The 17,187-nt window shown below is 44.6% G+C and overlaps 1 protein-coding gene across 4 annotated transcripts in view; it reads right to left on the bottom strand.

The window, feature by feature from the left end:
- The window catches only part of taf1 (TAF1 RNA polymerase II, TATA box binding protein (TBP)-associated factor), a 222,772-nt gene that overhangs the window by 191,660 nt on the left and 13,925 nt on the right, over positions 1-17,187 (bottom strand). For 2 of the 4 annotated variants that reach the window (XM_072505461.1, XM_072505464.1), the window contains exons 2-8: positions 15,442-15,635; positions 10,202-10,300; positions 9,627-9,766; positions 6,901-7,018; positions 4,712-4,828; positions 2,980-3,096; positions 466-794 (exon numbers count right to left, since the gene is read on the bottom strand). In XM_072505461.1, the coding sequence (XP_072361562.1) occupies positions 466-794; positions 2,980-3,096; positions 4,712-4,828; positions 6,901-7,018; positions 9,627-9,740 (795 nt within the window). In that variant the 5' untranslated portion in view covers positions 9,741-9,766; positions 10,202-10,300; positions 15,442-15,635. The remainder of the gene's footprint in view (positions 1-465; positions 795-2,979; positions 3,097-4,711; positions 4,829-6,900; positions 7,019-9,626; positions 9,767-10,201; positions 10,301-15,441; positions 15,636-17,187) is intronic. The other 2 variants (XM_072505462.1, XM_072505463.1) reach the window with 2 other exon arrangements.

The following is a 17,187-nucleotide window of genomic DNA, read 5'->3' as shown; positions in this document are numbered from 1 at the left end:
ATGGTAGTTACATAATGGTTGGCTCCATTGACAGAGCCTGACATAAGAAGTTTTGATTAAAGAGAATGTTGTAATTCAGTCAGCATTTTTTTCTATTGAAAAGTAAAAGCAGATCTCCATGCCATTGGTCATAGGCCAATGTTGTTTTATAAGTAACATACAAAATATAATCAGGATCACTGATTTATGGTGGACAAGCGAAACTCCATTTCTATTGCAAAGTATTATGGGACATTTGGTGATATTTTTTACTCTCGTGATTGTGATTATGTTCATGACTTTCAGAAATTGTAAATGTGACCGCCACCATTATGTATTTGCTGAGCTACGTACTTAATTTTATGTTTTAGTTGGTTATATATCATGTGACTCTTTTCTCAGAGTACAACGTTTATGTGGTATATATATTTATATTCCCCTATTTAATTCACTGCATAAGGAATCCAAATAAACACAGTTTCTCACCTGCCCTGGCCGAAATTCTGGGAAAAGTTCTGTAACATTGGGTAATTGCTTGGTTGAATCTCGCTGCATGATACCTGCCAGCGGCAATGTGAGTTTATCCTCCTTCTGAGATTCATTCTGCCTTGATCGTGGAATGTGTCGGTCTGTTTCAGACTCTGAATCAGAGGAACTGCTAAATTCAACCTTCTCTGATGAGGATGAAGGAGCAATTATGGAAGGTAAAATGATTCCATCATTCTCATCAGCGACTGAACGAGGGAAAAGGGCATCAGCAGCACGGGTTCCTACAGTAGCGTTGGAATTAAGCACTGCTGAATTTACTCCATTTGCTGTGGGAAGAAACAAAATAACATTTTGCATTCAATCCATCACAACCTTATAGTCAAGTGCACATAGTATGAAATTCCCATTGAGTCAGCTCACACTACAACTTTCTCCCGCTCACTGCAGGAATTTCTATCATGCGCAGTGCCCTTGTATGGTGACTATTCTAAAATTATGCTCATATGAAGGAAGGTTATCCCATAATTGGAACTAAAACAAATTAATAATTATTTTAGGCTTAAACTGATGATAATCCTGCCTACTCTGTTTGTAATTTATGGTTACATAGGATAACAGCACAGTAACAGGCCATTTAGCCCAACCAGTCCATGCAAGCTTTTATGCTCTGTCAGGATTCTTCCCATCTTTCCTCATGTAAATCTATTAGCCATGCCCTCTATTCCCTTTTCCCTCATATGTTTGACAGAATTCCCTTAACTCATCTACAATATTCATTTCAGACATTCCCCGTGACACCACTCTGGGTGAAGACATTTTTTCTGAATTCTTTATTCAAATTCTTGCTTATTATCTTGTATCGATGGCTTCTCATTTTGGTTTTCCCCACAAGTGGAAATATTCTCTCTGTATCCACATGATCAAAACCTTGCATAATTTAAGAGAACACTATTAGGTCATCCCTCCTCCTCATTTTTTTCAAGAGAAAAGAAACCCAATTTTTTTTCCCTTTCCTGATATTTAAACCTTCATATTTCTGATATTTTCCTTGGAATTATTCTCCGCACCCTCTCCAGTCCCTCTATGTCCTTTTCATAATATGACAACCAGAACTATACGCAACATTCCAAGAGTGATCTAATCAAGGTTCAATTACAGGCTCAGCATAATTTCGCTACTTTTCAATTCTATCCTCTAGAAATAGTGCTTAGTTTGCTTTTTCTTTAATGACCTGTGGCACACAGTTTCATTGAGTGGTGCATTTGTATTCTGAGATCCCTTTGTTCCTCTACTTCTACCTTGACTCGCAATTTCCAAGTAATAAGTGACCAAATTATTCTTCATAGCAAAACGTACTAACTTTGATTTATCTGTGTTGAATGTAATTTGCTATTTGCCCATTCTGCAAGTTTATTAACGTCCTGCAGTTTGTTGCAGTCCTCCTCATTATTGACCATCTACCTCATCAACACCCAACCCCCAATCCCTCCACAACCAATTTGGTGCTTTCTCTCGAGTTGAACGGTAGGTTTACATCTGATGGGCTCAATATTATTCAAATAATAAATATTCTACTTTCTTGAAATCTGCCTGTTATAAGTTCTTACTTTATTATTTCTTATGCTCTCTTTTCCTGTTCTGTTTACATTTAGGCTGCTTAAGCTTCCTGTAGATCCGTCCTACCACTTTACTAGTTTCTTCAATCTCCCTATTTACCTTTTCCACCAGGATACAGGTCCCAGCCCAGTTCAGTTGGACATCTTCCCATCAGCTCCCTCCTGCCCCAGAAATTGTACCAGTGTCCCATGAAGAAGAACCATTCCTTCCCACACGAGCCATTTAGCCACATGTCAATTCTCTTGATTTTTCTGCTCCCATGCAATTTCTATGTGGCTTAAGCAGTAAACCAGAGATAATTACACCCAAGGTCCAGCTTTTATATTTACAACCTAACTCCAAATACTCTTTCAGCAGGATCGCCTCCATGATCCTACCTGCGTTGTTTGTTCCAATATGGACCATGACCAGTGGATCTAACCACTCCCATTCCAAGTTCCCCTTTAACCATCTTGAGATATCCCTTACCTTGGCACCGACTGGGTAGGCAACATACCTTTCGGGAACCTCGTTCTTGGTTGCAGAGAATGCCAACTAGCCCCTAAATACAAAGTCCCCTCTTTTCACCACATTTCTATTCTGTTCTACACTCCTCCCCCACCCCACCCACCCCTCACCCCATGCTGTGGATATGGTTGTCATGGTTGAATAGCTGGCAACCTTTTGAACTATGATGTCTTTGTCTGGCCTGTTGGAAGCTGCGTCAATTGGATTAAATTGCTGTGTGTACGATATCTAGATTATTATATCAACATATCTCACCAATACTACAAATACTCGTGAACACTGATGCAATATTGCTTTAGAGTTGAAGACAGTTATTGCACAACACAAAAGAGTATTCCTCAAGTTTTTCTTTCTCTCTTCGCTCTTTTTAACTAAACTTGAACTCACCAATTAATTCCTGTGAAGCTGCCTCTTCCTTATTTAGTGGTGGTGGTGGTGGTGGGGGAGGCATGAGCTTTGAGTCCACATCTTCACTGTCTGCATCATAGTCATCATCATCGTCTTCTGCAGCCAGCAAGATAAATCCTTTAGTGTACAGTTTCCACTACATGGGGGCAGGTCTTATTTATTAAAAGGGTTATTATATGCTTTAAATTAAGCCAAACAGTCAACTCGCTATAAATATCAGCATTTTCAGAAACTAGAAATTGAGAATCCTGTACTAAACAAGTTTTCCACTCTCCTGCAATAGTAAAGCCCATCTAGTTAGAGATCAGGGGCGGGATTCTCTGACCCCACGCCGGGTCGGAGAATCGCCGGGGGCTGGCGTGAATCCCGCCCCCTCCATGTCCCGAAGTCTCCGCCACCAGAGATTCGGCGGGGGCGGGAATCGCGGTGCGCCGGGGGCGGGAATCGCACCGCGTCGGTCGGTGGGCCCACCCCCGCTGATTCACCGGCCCGCGATAGGCCGAAGTCCCGCTGCTGGAATGCCTGTCCTGCCGGCGTGGATTAAACCACCTTTTGAACGGCGGGACAAGGCGGCGCGGGCAGGCTCCGGGGTCCTGGGGGGGGCGCGGAACAATCTGGCCCCCGGGGGGGTGGGGGGGGGGGGGGGGGGGGGACGGTGACCTGGCCCGCGATCGGGGCCCACCGATCCGCGGGCGGGCCTGTGCCATGGGGGCACTCTTTTTCTTCCGCCTTCGCCATGGTCTTCACTGTGGCAGAGGCGGAAGAGACCCCCTCCCATGCGCATGCGCGGGGATGACGTCAGCAGCCGCTGACGCTCCAGTGCATGCGCCGACCCGCATCGCCCGGCAAAGACCTTTCGGCCCCGGCTGGCGTGGCGCCAAAGGCCTTTCCCGCCAGCCGGTGGAGCGCAAACCACTCCGGCGCAGGCCTAGCCCATCAAGGTGAGGGCTTGGCCCCTAAAGGTGCGGAAGGGGCGGCCCGACGCCAGAGTGGTTCCCGCCACTCCATTACGCTCCCGGAACCCTCCGCCCCGCCGGGTAGGGGAGAATAAGTCACAATGTGGAAAAATCTGTAATCAGCTGAAAAATGCAAAATAATTGAAATATTAGACATCTCAGATCCCTGCATTCTCACCTCAAATCATCAAGTTATTTTTTCTTTACACATGCCCATTGGTTAGCACTGCTGCCTCACAGCTCCAGGAACCCGAGTTCAATTCCGGCCTCGGGTGACTGCCTGTCTGGAGTTAACACTTTCCATGTCTGCGTGGGTTTCCTCCGGGTGTTCCGGTTTCCTCGCACAGTCCAAAAACGTGCAGATTAGGTGGATTGGCCAAGCTAAATTGGCCCTTAGTGTCCAATTGGTGGGATCACTGGGTTATGGGGATAGGGTGGAGGCGTAGGCTAAGTAGGGTGCTCTTTCAATGGGTCGGTGCAGACTCGGTGGGCTGAATGGCCCCCTTCTGCACTGTAAATTCTATGATTCTATGAACCCCTATTATCATGCTTGAAATTATAACACAGGCCATTCATTCTATTTTCTGCATATTGAATTTATTACTCATCACAGGTCTGATGAGGCAATTAGGAACATGCTTACTGTCATAACTTTTCAGCTTTATTGCCAATCGTTAAAATGTCAGACTTCGCTATTCATCCGTGCATTAATTGGACAGTTAACTGATTAATATATTCAGAGTAATGCTACTTACCTAGTTTCCTCACTGGTTGAAGATTTCCCATCACCTGACGATACCTGCGAGTCTCATCTTCTGCTACCTCATTGATATCTGAGTAATCAATGGCATCATCTTTACTCTGAATCCAACCTATATACAGAAAAATAATCATCAGATCGGTTAAATGCTGCCCACGGTTGAGGTACAACACAGAGCAGTTCTGGGCTTGTTTGCAGAGCTTCGTCAGAAAATCGAGGCAAAGTCGTGCATTTGTATAGAGCCAAAACATTTCACTGAGATGTAAAATGAAAATAGATGTCAAGGCAAAGGAAGAGAGATTATGAGGTTTGGTCAAAAAAGCTGGGTTTTAAGGAGAGTCTTAAAAGAGATAAGATAGAAAAAGAGAGGACATAGCTAAAGTTACTGACATGGCAATGGGGGATGTGCACAACAGATCAGAGTCAAAGGATCAACCAGGACTGCATTTAGTAAATGAACTGACAGGTTACAAAAGCACACACGAGAGCTTCAGCAGTGTGAGCTGAGGGTGCAGTAAAGGCAGGTAATGTTCGCTACAGAGATAGAAATAAGCATGACAATAGTGTGAAGAAGCATGGAACATCCTTATCTACAGGGGTAGAGTGGAAGATGAGACTGAACTATGCATCCAAGAAACTTAGTACAAATGGCTATTGCTGATTTACGCATTTGTTTGAACAATTGCTTGAAATTATATGGTGCCTTTTATGTAGAAAACAATGTTCCAAGTGGTTAGCACTGTTGCCTCACAGCGCCAGGGACCCGGGTTCAATTCCAGCCTTGGGTGACTGTCTCTTTGAAGCTTGTACGTTCTACCGTGTCTTTGTTGGTTTCCTCCGGGTGCTCCAGTTTCCTCCCACAGTCCAAAGATGTGCAGGTTAGGTGGATTGGCCATGCTAAATTGTCCCTTAGCGTCCAAAAGTGGGGTTACCGGGTTACGGGGATAGGGTGGGGTCCTCTTTCAGAGGGTCAGCACAGACCCGATGGCTTGAATGGCCTCCTTCTGCACTGTAGGGATTCCATGATCTCTACATTTGCTGAACCAGAAGATATGAATGCTGATCAAAAACTTTGTCAAAGATAGGATTTTTAAGGAGGCTCTTTCAAGTGTGAGGAGAAGGGGAAGAGACAAGAGGTTTTGGAAGGGAATTCCATGAAAGTCAGGCCTGTGACTAAAGATGTAGTGGACAGGGGAAAAGCCATGACAAAAATGGGATTTAAAGAGAGGATGAGAATAAAAATTGAAAGGTACCTCACTGAGTTTGGGAAGGATAGGCAAGTAGGCTTGGTGCATGACAGGACACAAGAAACAGCTTGGATTTGTGGAAAGAGGTGTCATGAAAGGCTGGCAAGGGAAGTATCTGAGCCGTCAGGTTTGTGATTGTTCTTAGAATATTGCCACGGTTTGAAAGTCCGCATTTATTGACCATTCCTAGTTTCCCCGGAGAATATGACTGCTAGTGTGTGGTGATGGTGCCCCCACCTGGTGTTAGGTAGAGTTGCAGAATATTAATCCAGTGACAATGCAGAATAGCAATATAGTCAAAGTCAGAATGGTGAGTCAATGAGGGTTTCAATAGCAGATAGGCTGAAGTGTATTATGTTACAGATGTGGGCATGATGGAGAGGACATTGGAGCAGAAACACAAGTTTGCTGTTAAACAGGACCATAAGATTGCAAAGAATCAAAAGAAGGCTAAGTTTATAGCTGAAGAGGAAGGGACATTAAACACATAGGACTGTTAATTATGTGTAAGAATTTAACACAAAGTAAATGGTCGACAGTCACTGATGATCACTGAAGATAATTTTGGAGGTTTGGAAGAAGGTGTCATAGTGGGCAGGTTTAAGGAGGAGGTCCACGATGCAGAGGTGTGATGTCTGAAGACTCATCCATCAGTGGTGGAACAGAGGAAAGGAGGTAACACGCTCAACCAGAGCTGGAGAATGGAAAGTACATATTAGATCGCAAGACTGGAAACAACTTCAACAGAAGAGCGGAGCAAAGCCCAAGAGGAATTTGAGGATGAAAACTGTCAAGTTGATACAAGCCGGACAAGATATGGACTATGGAGTTCTGGAATTTATGTAGCACACCTGGAAGGCCAGCAAGGAATACAACCCAAAATACAAACTTTTTCTTTCAAACTAAATTACATTTTTGAAGAAAAGCCATTGTTTACCCTCTGCATTGCTGCTCCTTTCATCAGATTCCACTGCATCATCCTCATTGGCTGTGATTTCTTTGATGAGGGTCCCGAGACCTAGTGTCCCCAAGCCATCCAGGTGTTTTTTTGACTCCTGCGAACAGACAGTGACCATGTTACACCGCACTGAAAGTGACATGGAAACACACACAAGAAATGAAATACCATTCTTTTTGATCAGCAGGAAAATAACATCATATTAGCAGGAGCAGTGACATAAACAGCAAATGAATATAACTTGTTCTCTCCCTTTCATGTTCACTTCTCTAGTTTCAGAAAGAAGCCTGGTCGTAATATTGGTCCCAATGGACTTTGAAAAAAATACGTAGTGTGCAGGGTCAGTCAAGAATGTGACTTTCGGCTTGGGGGTTGGTGTGGGGAAATATTGAAACCAAGTTTTGAAAATACTGTAACTGTGGAATGAAATACAAGTTTATATTGTTCTGAGTCAAGGTCCGATTATACATTTGCAGTTTGGCGGTGATAAAAATGAAATGTTACACCAGCCTTTCAGGTTCAGACTGCAAATGTGCAGAGCCAGTAAGTTAGATACCAGCGTGAGTGATGATATGGAGCACCATTCAGAAGTCACAATTCAAAACTTGTAAGCAAATTAGGGGCAGAGAGGGGGGTGGTACCAGAATGTGCAGGTAAAAAGCTTTTGATGCACATGGCGCTCTATCTCTCTCTTCTTTGTTCTTTTTCCATTGTTCTCTTCCCCACTGGGCTTTTATTTCTTTTGTTTGTATTTAACCGTGTATTAATCAAGTTTTTACAATAAACGCAATCTCAAACTACCACCGGCCCCCGTCTCTAACTGGAAAATAAGAGATCCTGTAGTCGGGTTGACCTGGCTTGATTTTTCCATTGTGAAAATAGTGGTCCATTATCAGTGTTCCATCCAGCACTCCAGTTACTTACATTTCTGTAGTGGATTTCAGGTGGAGAAAGGCTTTACAAAGAGATGGAAGCTGAACAGCAGGGGAAAAGAGAAACCATAAGGAGAGATCTGAGGTGTGATGGTTAGGGGAGGGGTGCTCCACTGAAAGCAAAACCTGTACAACATTTAGGCATGGACTGATAAGTGGCAAGTAACATTCGTGCCATAGAACTGGTGGGCAATAACCATCTCCAATTATAGAGAAGCTAACCATCTCCTCTTGACATTCAATGGCATTACCATCGCTGAATCTGCCACTCTCTACATCGTGGTTGTTACCATTGACCAGAAACTGAACTGGACCAGTCATATAAATACGGCAACTACAAGGGCAGGTCAGAGGTTGGAAGTTTTGGAGTGAGAAACTCATCTCTTGCTGCTCCAAAGTCTGTCCACCATCTACAGCAAGGAGAATGATGGAATACTCTCCATTTTCCAGGATGAGTACACTCAAGGGGGTCTGCAGTTAGATGAATTGGATATTCTGAATTCTTCCTCAGTGTACCCGAACAGGTGCTGGAATGTGGCGACTAGGGGATTTTCACAGTACTTCATTGCAGTGTTAATGTAAGCCTTCTTGTGACACAAATAAAGATTACTATCCAGAACAAAACAGCCTGCTTGATTGGCTCGCCATCCACCTTAAAATGTTCACTGCCTCCACTACCAATGCACAATGGCAAAGCGTGTCCCACTTACAAGGTGCACCACAGGAATTCATCAAATCTTCTTTGACAGCACATACCAAACCCCATGATCTCAAAAGATAAGGGCAGCAGGTTAAACATGGGACACCATCATCTGCAAGTTCCCATCCAAGCCACAAACAATCCTGACGTCACTTGAACGATACCGCTGCTCCTTAGCTGTCACTGAGACAAAATAACAGAACTTCCTCCCTAGCCACTGTGGTTGCACCAACGCCACATGGACTGCAGTGGTTTAAGAAGACGGCTCACCAACACCTTCATAAGGGCAATTAGACATGGACAATAAATGCTGGCCTTGTCAGCATTTATAAAATAGGATAAGTGAGGCCACAGAAGGATTTGAAAGCACGATCTGAGCTCTTCAATCAATTTACTGGGATATAGGGAGCTCGTAAAGTTTAGTACAGACGGGGTAATGGAAGTGATTAATCAAGCCTTCTGAATGACCTTACTTGTGAAATACCATTTACTGGTTAACCTGCTATCAGAGAAGTTCAGGTCCATAAACAGAATAATATAAAATGGTTGTATGCCAGTGACAATTCCAGCTGTCCAATATTATTCAGGCAAAAAGGGCTTTGACCGCTGCAGTGGGTACTCCACATTGATATAATGAAATTAATGGAATAATATTCAGACGGGAATACATTGTTGTTGGAGATATTTGTTGTACTAAGGCCATGCGAAAGTTTACTTCGAAAACATATCTAGCAGCTTCCTTTTGTTTTAAGGCATTCTACAATTTCTTTCCATGTACAATCCATTCTTTTTCATGCCTCCGAAAGATCATTTTGCACCATCATACAATGAAAACTAAGTCATTAAGCATCAAGAGTGTAAGCTATTTACTTATTCCATAATGTACATGATGCTATTTTAATCTATGGATCTAAAGACATAAACAAGAGGCTGGCCGACTACAGTGACAGCTTCAACGGGCTGGAAATTTAATCCTGCTCTTTAGGTTCACACATGCAGATACTATTATGTACTTGTGTACTTTCTATTTTGCTACGACTCTACAGTCAACTTACACTCAACATACACATTACCTTGTCAAGAACACTGTCATCCTCCAATTGTCCATCCTCATTGATATTTCCAAAGAGAAAGCCAGTGAGAGAGAATGGTTGTTCGTGATCCTCATCACTGTCCGAGTCTGACATCTTCAGAAGGGCCACCAACCCACTCCCTAGAAATAAGAGCAAACATAAGTCCCTCTGACTGAAAAATTTAATCAACTCATGGATCCACACTTCATGAATTAATAATACTGCAGAGGACAATATTTATCAGATTTAGTATAGTTATGTTGCTCCGTTGAATGTGATGAACAGTTTATTTTAACTTGCTCAGAGAGAAGTGCATGGATTGGCGAATGGGTGATGACTTGGTGGTGAAACTCACCAGGTTGGAGACAGAAAGATTGTGCAGGTGGATTTCTGACGAGTTCTGAAGAACTCAAGATGCACCTAAGATTCTCTATTGTGCACTTCCTCCATAAGTTCTATCACAAGCAATCTCTTCCACAGAAATCTGAAGCAATTTGCCTCTAAAGAAATGGTGGGTTTCTAAATTGTGTTGTTCAATCAAATTTCTTTAAGGGAAGGAAACCTGCTGTCCTTACCTGATCTGGTCTACATGTGACTCCAGACCCAAAGCAATGTGGTTCAGTCTTAAATGCCCTCTGGATTGGCTTAGCAAGCCACTCAGTTGTATTATCCCGCTACAAAATGAAACAAAAAGGAATGAAACCAGGTGGACCACCTGGCTTTTACCTGGGCACCGGAAACGACAACAGCAAACCCAGCCCTGTCGACCCTGCAAAATCCTCCTTACTAACATCTGGAAGCTTGTGCCAAAATTGGGAAAGCTACCTCACACAATTCACGAAACAGCCTGATGTAGTCATACTGACGGAATCATACCTTACAGATAATGTACCAGACACCATCACCATTCCTGGCCATGGCTGTCCCACCAGCAGGCCAAACGAAGCAGAGATGCAGGCATAGTGGTGTACAGTCGGGAGGGAGTTGCCCTGTGAGTCCTCAACAGTGAACCTGGATCCCATGAAGTCGCATGGCACCAGGCTAAACATGGACAAGGAATTCTCCTGCTGATTACTATGTACCATCCCCCCTCAGCTGATGAATCAGTATGGTTCCATGTTGAACACCACTTAGAGTACCTTGTGTTGCCCTATTATATATTTTATTTTATTTTATTTTCATGTACTAATGATCTGTTGAGCTGCTCGCAGAAAAACACTTTTCACTGTGCCTCGGTACACGTGGCAATAAACAAAATCCAATCCAATCCAAAGAGGAAACACTGAGGTTGGCAAGGGTGTAGAAGGTACCCTGGGTGGAGGACTTCAATGGCCATCACCAAGAGTGATTCAGTAATACCACCACAGACTGAGCTGAGCAGGTCCTAAAAGACAGCTGTTAGACTGAGACTGCAGCAGGTGGTGAGGGAACCTGCCTGCCACAGTTGCATCTGTCCATGACAGTGTCGGCAGGAGTGATCACCACACAGTGCTTGTGGAGACAAAGTCTCGGCTTCACATTGAGGATACCCTACAACGTGTTGTGTGGTACTACCACGTGCTAAATGGGATATACATTTCCAACAGAACTAGCAGCTCAAGACTGGGTATTCAGGAGGTGCTGTGGGCCATCAGCAGCAGCAGGATTATACTCAATCACAATCTGCAACCTCATGGCCCAACATACCCCCCACACTACCATCATCACCAAGCCAGGGGATCAATCCTGGTTTAATAAAGAGTGCAGGAGGGCATTCCAGGAGCAACATCAGGCAGACTGAAAAATAAAGGTGTCAACCTGGCTAAGCTACAAAACAGGACTATTTGCATGCCAAACAGCATAAGCAGCAAGTAATAGACAGAGCCACACAATTCCACAACCAAGGGACAAGATCTAAAGGCTGCAGTGCTGCCACATCCAGTTGTGAATGGCAGGTGGACAATTCAAAAACTCACTGGAGGAGGACGCCCACAAATATCCCCATCCTCAACGATGGAGGAGCTCAGCACATCAGTGCAAATGATAAGTTCGAAACATTCGCAACAATATTCAGACAGAAGTGCCATTTGGATGATCCTTTCGGCCTCCTCCGGAGGTCCCCAGCATCACCGATGTCATTCTTCAGCCACTTTGATTCACTCCACGTGATAACAAGAAACAGGTGAAGGCACCAGATACTGCAAAGGCTATGGGTCCTGCAATAGTCCTGAAGACCTGTGCTCCAGAACTGACCGTACCCCTAGCCAAGCTGTTCCAGTACAGCTACAACATTGGCATCTACCTGGCAATGTGGAAAATTGCCCAGGTATGCCCTGTACACAAGAACAGGCCAAATCCAACTGAGCCAATTACCACCCCAGTCTACTCTTGATCAACAAATTGATGGAAGGGGTCATCAACAGTGCCATCAAGCAACACTTACTCAGCAATAATCTGTTCATGAATGTTCAGTTAGGGTTCAAGTCAGTCACCATCCTGACTTGGAAATATATTGCCATTCCTTCAGTTGCTGGGTCAAAATTGTGGAACTCCCTCCCGAACAGCACTGTGGGTGCATCTCCACCTCAGAACCACCTTCTCAAGGGCAACTAGGGATTGGCAATAAATGCTGGTAAAGCCAGCGATGCCCACACCCCATAATGAATAATTTTATTTTTTTAATTCAAATTTCCACATGGTCAAAACAAGGGGGAGAAATTACCAGCATGTGTATGAACACCTTCCAAATCCTGAAGCTTTATACAGCCAGAGTGGATGAGTGTATTTGGAAATTTGGAGCATGGTGGGATCTTGGCGCAGAGTGGAAAGAGGTGCTCTTTTGCTTTTTTTTTTAAAAAAAGAATTCCTACAGTGCAGGAGGCCATTTGACCCACAGAGACTGCACCAACCCTCTGAAAGAGCATCCTATCCAGGCCCACGCCCCTGCCCTATCCCCGTAACCCCATCTAACCTGCACAGCTTGGACATTCAGGGGCAGTTTAGCATGGCCAATCAACCTAACTTGCACATCTTTTGCTTTCTAACTGTTTCATCTTCAGAGAGTGGTCTTGCCCTGCTGCAGAGGCTACAAGGGAGAGAGCTGATTAACAAGTAGTGGGTAAGTTGATTTTTCTCAAATTTAAAGCTATATTAAGGAGAGTAAGAGTTCTAGCTTAAAAAAAAAACTTAAATAATTTTCTCATTGGCATACATTTAACGCAAGAGTCTTTTAAATAAAAGTATAACTGGGGAACTCAGTCCCAAATTTTGCATGGTCTGCAGCATGTGGGAATAAGGCAAGGCTGGATGGCATTTAATTTGATGCAGAGTCTAACAGATAAGGCTGGTGAACTGAGGGCACTGATTAAAGATGGTAGGCAAAAAGAGGGCAGCACAGTAGCGGTTAGCACAGTTGCTTCACAGCTCCAGGGTCCCAGGTTCGATTCCCGGCTTGGGTCACTGTGTGGAGTCTTCACGTTCTCCCAGTGTGTGCGTGGGTTTCCTCAGGGGGCTCCGGTTTCCTCCCACAGTCCAACGATGAGCAGGATCGGTGGATTGGCCATGCTAAATTGCCCTTAGTGCCCAAAGCGGTAGGTGGGGTTACTGTGTTACAGGGATAGGTTGGAAGTATGGGCTTAAGTGGGGTGCTCTTTCCAAGGGCCGGTGCAGACTCGATGGGCCGAATGGCATCCTTCTGCACTGTAAATTCTATGTAATTCGATGTAAATTGGATCCAAAACTAGCTTTGTGGCAAGAGGCAGAAGATAATGGTTGAAGGTTGTGGGTGGAAGCCTGTGTCCAGTGGTGTGCCACAGGGATGTGTTGGGTGCCTTGTTGTTTGTAGTGTGCACTAATGATCTAGATATAAATGCGAGGGGTATGATCAGAAAGTTCACAAATTACACAAAAATTGGTGGTGTGGTAAATAGCAAAACGAAAAGCCTTAGATTACAGGGTGATATAGATGAGCCGATCAAATGAGCAGCACAGTAGCAAATATCCTGGAAAGTGTGAGGTGAAGCATTTTGGGAGGGCTAACCCAAGGGGATAAACAATGAATAATAGGATGCTCGGAAGCACAGAACCAGAGGGACCCTGGAGTGCATGTCCAAAGATCCCTGAAGGCAGCAAGAGAGGTAGATAAGGTGATTAAACTCACTACCTGAAAGGGTGGTAGAGGCAGGAACTCTCACAACATTTAAGAAGCATTTGGATGAGCATTTGAAATGCCATAAGCATACAAGGGTACAGACCACGTCTGGAAAAGAGAATTAGAATAGATAGCTGTTTGATGGCCAGCACAGACACGATGGGTCAAAGGGCCTCTTTTCTGTGCTGTAAAAGCCTAGGACTCTATGACTTTACATTAATACTAGAGAACATTAATATGCTTTTAAACAAAACAAAAACTGTGGTGATGGCAGCCCTGAGGGTGTGGGGGCAATGGAGGCAGCATATGAAACTGGAGGGGGAGTCAATGTGGTCACCGATCTGTGACAATCACCAGTTTGTCCCGGGGGTGGCTGGATGGGGGCTTTAAGGTAGGGAAGGGGCCCCTATCAGAGAGGTGAAGAGGAAGTTGGGAGGGGAGCTGGAAACTGAACTGTGGGGAAAAACTTTGAAAAGGGTAAATGCATCCTCATCTTGTGCTAGACTCAGCTTGATTCAGTTCAAGGTAGTCCACAGGGCCCACATAACGGTAGCCCGGATGAGTAGGTTCTTCGAGGAGGTGGAGGACAGATGTGGATGGTGTGGGGTAGCCCAGCCCACCATGTTCATATGTTTTGGGCATGTCCGAAACTGAGGGAATTCTGGCAGGGATTTGTAGATGTTATGTCGGAAATCCTGGAAGGTAGGGTAACTCTGAGTCCAGAATTAGCAATATTTGGGGTGTCGGAAGATCCGGGGGCAAAGGGGGAGAGGGAGGCCGATATTCAGGCCTTCTCCTCCCTGGTGGCCCGGAGACGGATCTTGCTGAGATGGCTGGACTTGGAGCCCCCAAAATCAGGAGTGTGGGTCAGCAATATGGTAGAGTTTCTCAGTCTGGAGAAAATCAAGTTTACTTTAAGAGTATCAATACAGGGGTTCGCCCGGTGTTGGCAGCCGTTCATCGATTGAACAAAAACTGAACGTCAGCAGTAAGGGGGGAAGGGGGGGGGGGTGGAAAATAGGAAGCATGGTAATGTTAAATAAGGACAGGGAATTTAGTATCAGGGTAATTGGGGATAGGGCGGGAGAAGTGGGGTACGTGGTTTATTGTGTGTTATTTTAGGGAGCATTTTGTGCGTCGACACACGCGGTTGTTTTAGAAATGTCAATATGTTAAATTGTGAAAATTACAAATGCTTCAATAAAATATATTTTTTTAACCTCAACCTCAAGGAAGTCATATAATTACTGAGCAATTCAGTGTCTCCCACAGCACATAAATGTCGAGTGATGTCAAAATAAATTGAAATTCATTTCTTCAAATGTTCACAGATGCAATACTCAGAACTTCATGGAGCAAAACCTTGAGAAATCGTGATGGATGCCATCTCATTGTTTGGAAGTACTGCATCTGTCCAAATATTGGACAGAATTGAAAAACCCCAACAATATTCACCCATTTTGGTCTCTATTACCTTAGATTTCTGAGTCTTGGAGATGATAGAAAATGTGGAATCTCACTCCGAAAGATCAACAGAACTCTCCACCCATAAACTTATGAACACAAAGTTATCTTTTATTTGGATGAAGTTCAAGCTTGATCCGCCAACGGTGAACTCTATTTTGCCTTTGGCAAAATTACAAAGCTTACAAATGCATTTACATTATTGCTACATTGGTTTCAAACCTGGGAAGTGGCAGCTTTTCAGTCCAGGTTGAGCCCCTGATGTATATTTTTCTCTTCCATCTAGGGTTCCAAAGAAAATCAATTCAAAGTTCCAGTGTAGTTCAGGAAACTAGTTCACACATTAGATGGAGCTTCTTCGCCAGGCTCTACTCAGTTTACATGAGCTTGTTTCATTCCAGAATCACCTCCAGTCTCTGGCAAAATAAAATAAATGTACTCATTTGTACCTTAGAAGAGTCTGAGCTTGAGCCTGCTTATGGAGTCTCATAGGTTCAAATGTGATGGTCGCTGTTGTTGCTACATTTTATAAATTAGGTAAAAGAAGCATTTATTGATTTATATTGCACATCATGCAATATCGAATTCAATAATTAACACTGCTGAACAATGTGCAATAATTTAAAATCCAGTCGAGATGCCAATGGACAAAGAGATATGAGACAAAATTTAACATAAATTAAGCATACATTTATGAACCGGTCGAAGAATCAAGAATGCCACATTCCTATAATAATGTTTAACCTGACTTCCGGGTGCGGCGATGACCAGCTGAGTCGCACGTTTCGGCAGCTCCCTGTGAAACGGACTTTTGGGCTCTTGATAGGAGCCCCAACGGCAATTTTGACGGCTAAAAACACTGTGCGGTAAACCAGAAGGGAATCCCCCCTGGATACGGATGGAAAAAGGAGGAGAGAGTGGCCAGATTGCAGTGGATCCTTTAGAAGATGGCGTCGGAAGGTGGCAGTTTAACATGGGGCCCTGAACAACAAGAGTTCTTGAAATGCTGTGTGGAAGAGATCAAAAAGGAAATGAAGAAAGAGCTGTTGGCCCCGATACTACAGGCGATCGAAGGGCTAAAGGAGGAACAAAAGACCCAGGAGCGGGAGCTTCGGGTCGTGAAGGCAAAGGCAGCCGAGAATGAGGACGGTATACAGGGCCTGGTGGTGAAGACGGAGACGCAGGAGGCACATCAGAAACGATGTGTGGAAAGGTTGGAGGCACTGGAAAACAACGCAAGGAGGAACAACCTGAGGATTCTTGGTCTTCCTGAAGGTGTGGAGGGAGCGGACGTCGGGGCATATGTGAGCACGATGCTGCACTCGTTAATGGGAGCGGAGGCCCCGGCGGGTCCGTTGGAGGTGGAGGGAGCATACCGAGTGATGGCGCGAGGACCGAGAGCAGGAGAAATTCCCAGAGCCATAGTGGTGAGATTCCTCCGTTTTAAGGATAGAGAAATGGTCCTTAGATGGGCAAAGAAAACTCGGAGCAGTAAATGGGAGAACGCGGTGATCCGCGTTTATCAAGACTGGAGTGCGGAGGTGGCGAGAAGGAGGGCGAGCTTTAATCGGGCCAAGGCGGTGCTTCATAAAAAGATAAAATTTGGAATGCTGCAACCGGCAAGACTGTGGGTCACATATCGAGGGAGGCACCACTACTTTGATACGGCGGATGAAGCGTGGACTTTTATTGTGGAAGAAAAACTGGAATGAGCGGGTTATTAAAAAGAACGTTCGAACAAAGTGGTGGGGCGAATGTGGGGGGCAAAGAGGGGTTTTAAGTACTAATCCTGCGATGTGGTAACTTTTCTCTCTCCCACAGGTGGTGATGGGGGGAGGAGGGGAGGTGGAGGAGATGGGGCGTTGGCCATTGGGGGCGGGGCCAAGGGAGAAGCGCGGGCTTGGTTCCCGCGCTATGATAATCATGGCGGGAATAGAGAAGCAGGAAGGAGGGGGCGTCGCACGGTGC

This window comes from Scyliorhinus torazame, chromosome 5 (genome assembly GCF_047496885.1).
Source record: "Scyliorhinus torazame isolate Kashiwa2021f chromosome 5, sScyTor2.1, whole genome shotgun sequence".
In the NCBI taxonomy this organism is placed as follows: Eukaryota; Metazoa; Chordata; class Chondrichthyes; order Carcharhiniformes; family Scyliorhinidae; genus Scyliorhinus; species Scyliorhinus torazame.
Note: the sequence above shows the minus strand (reverse complement) of the source record. Positions and strands in the feature narration are given on the sequence as shown.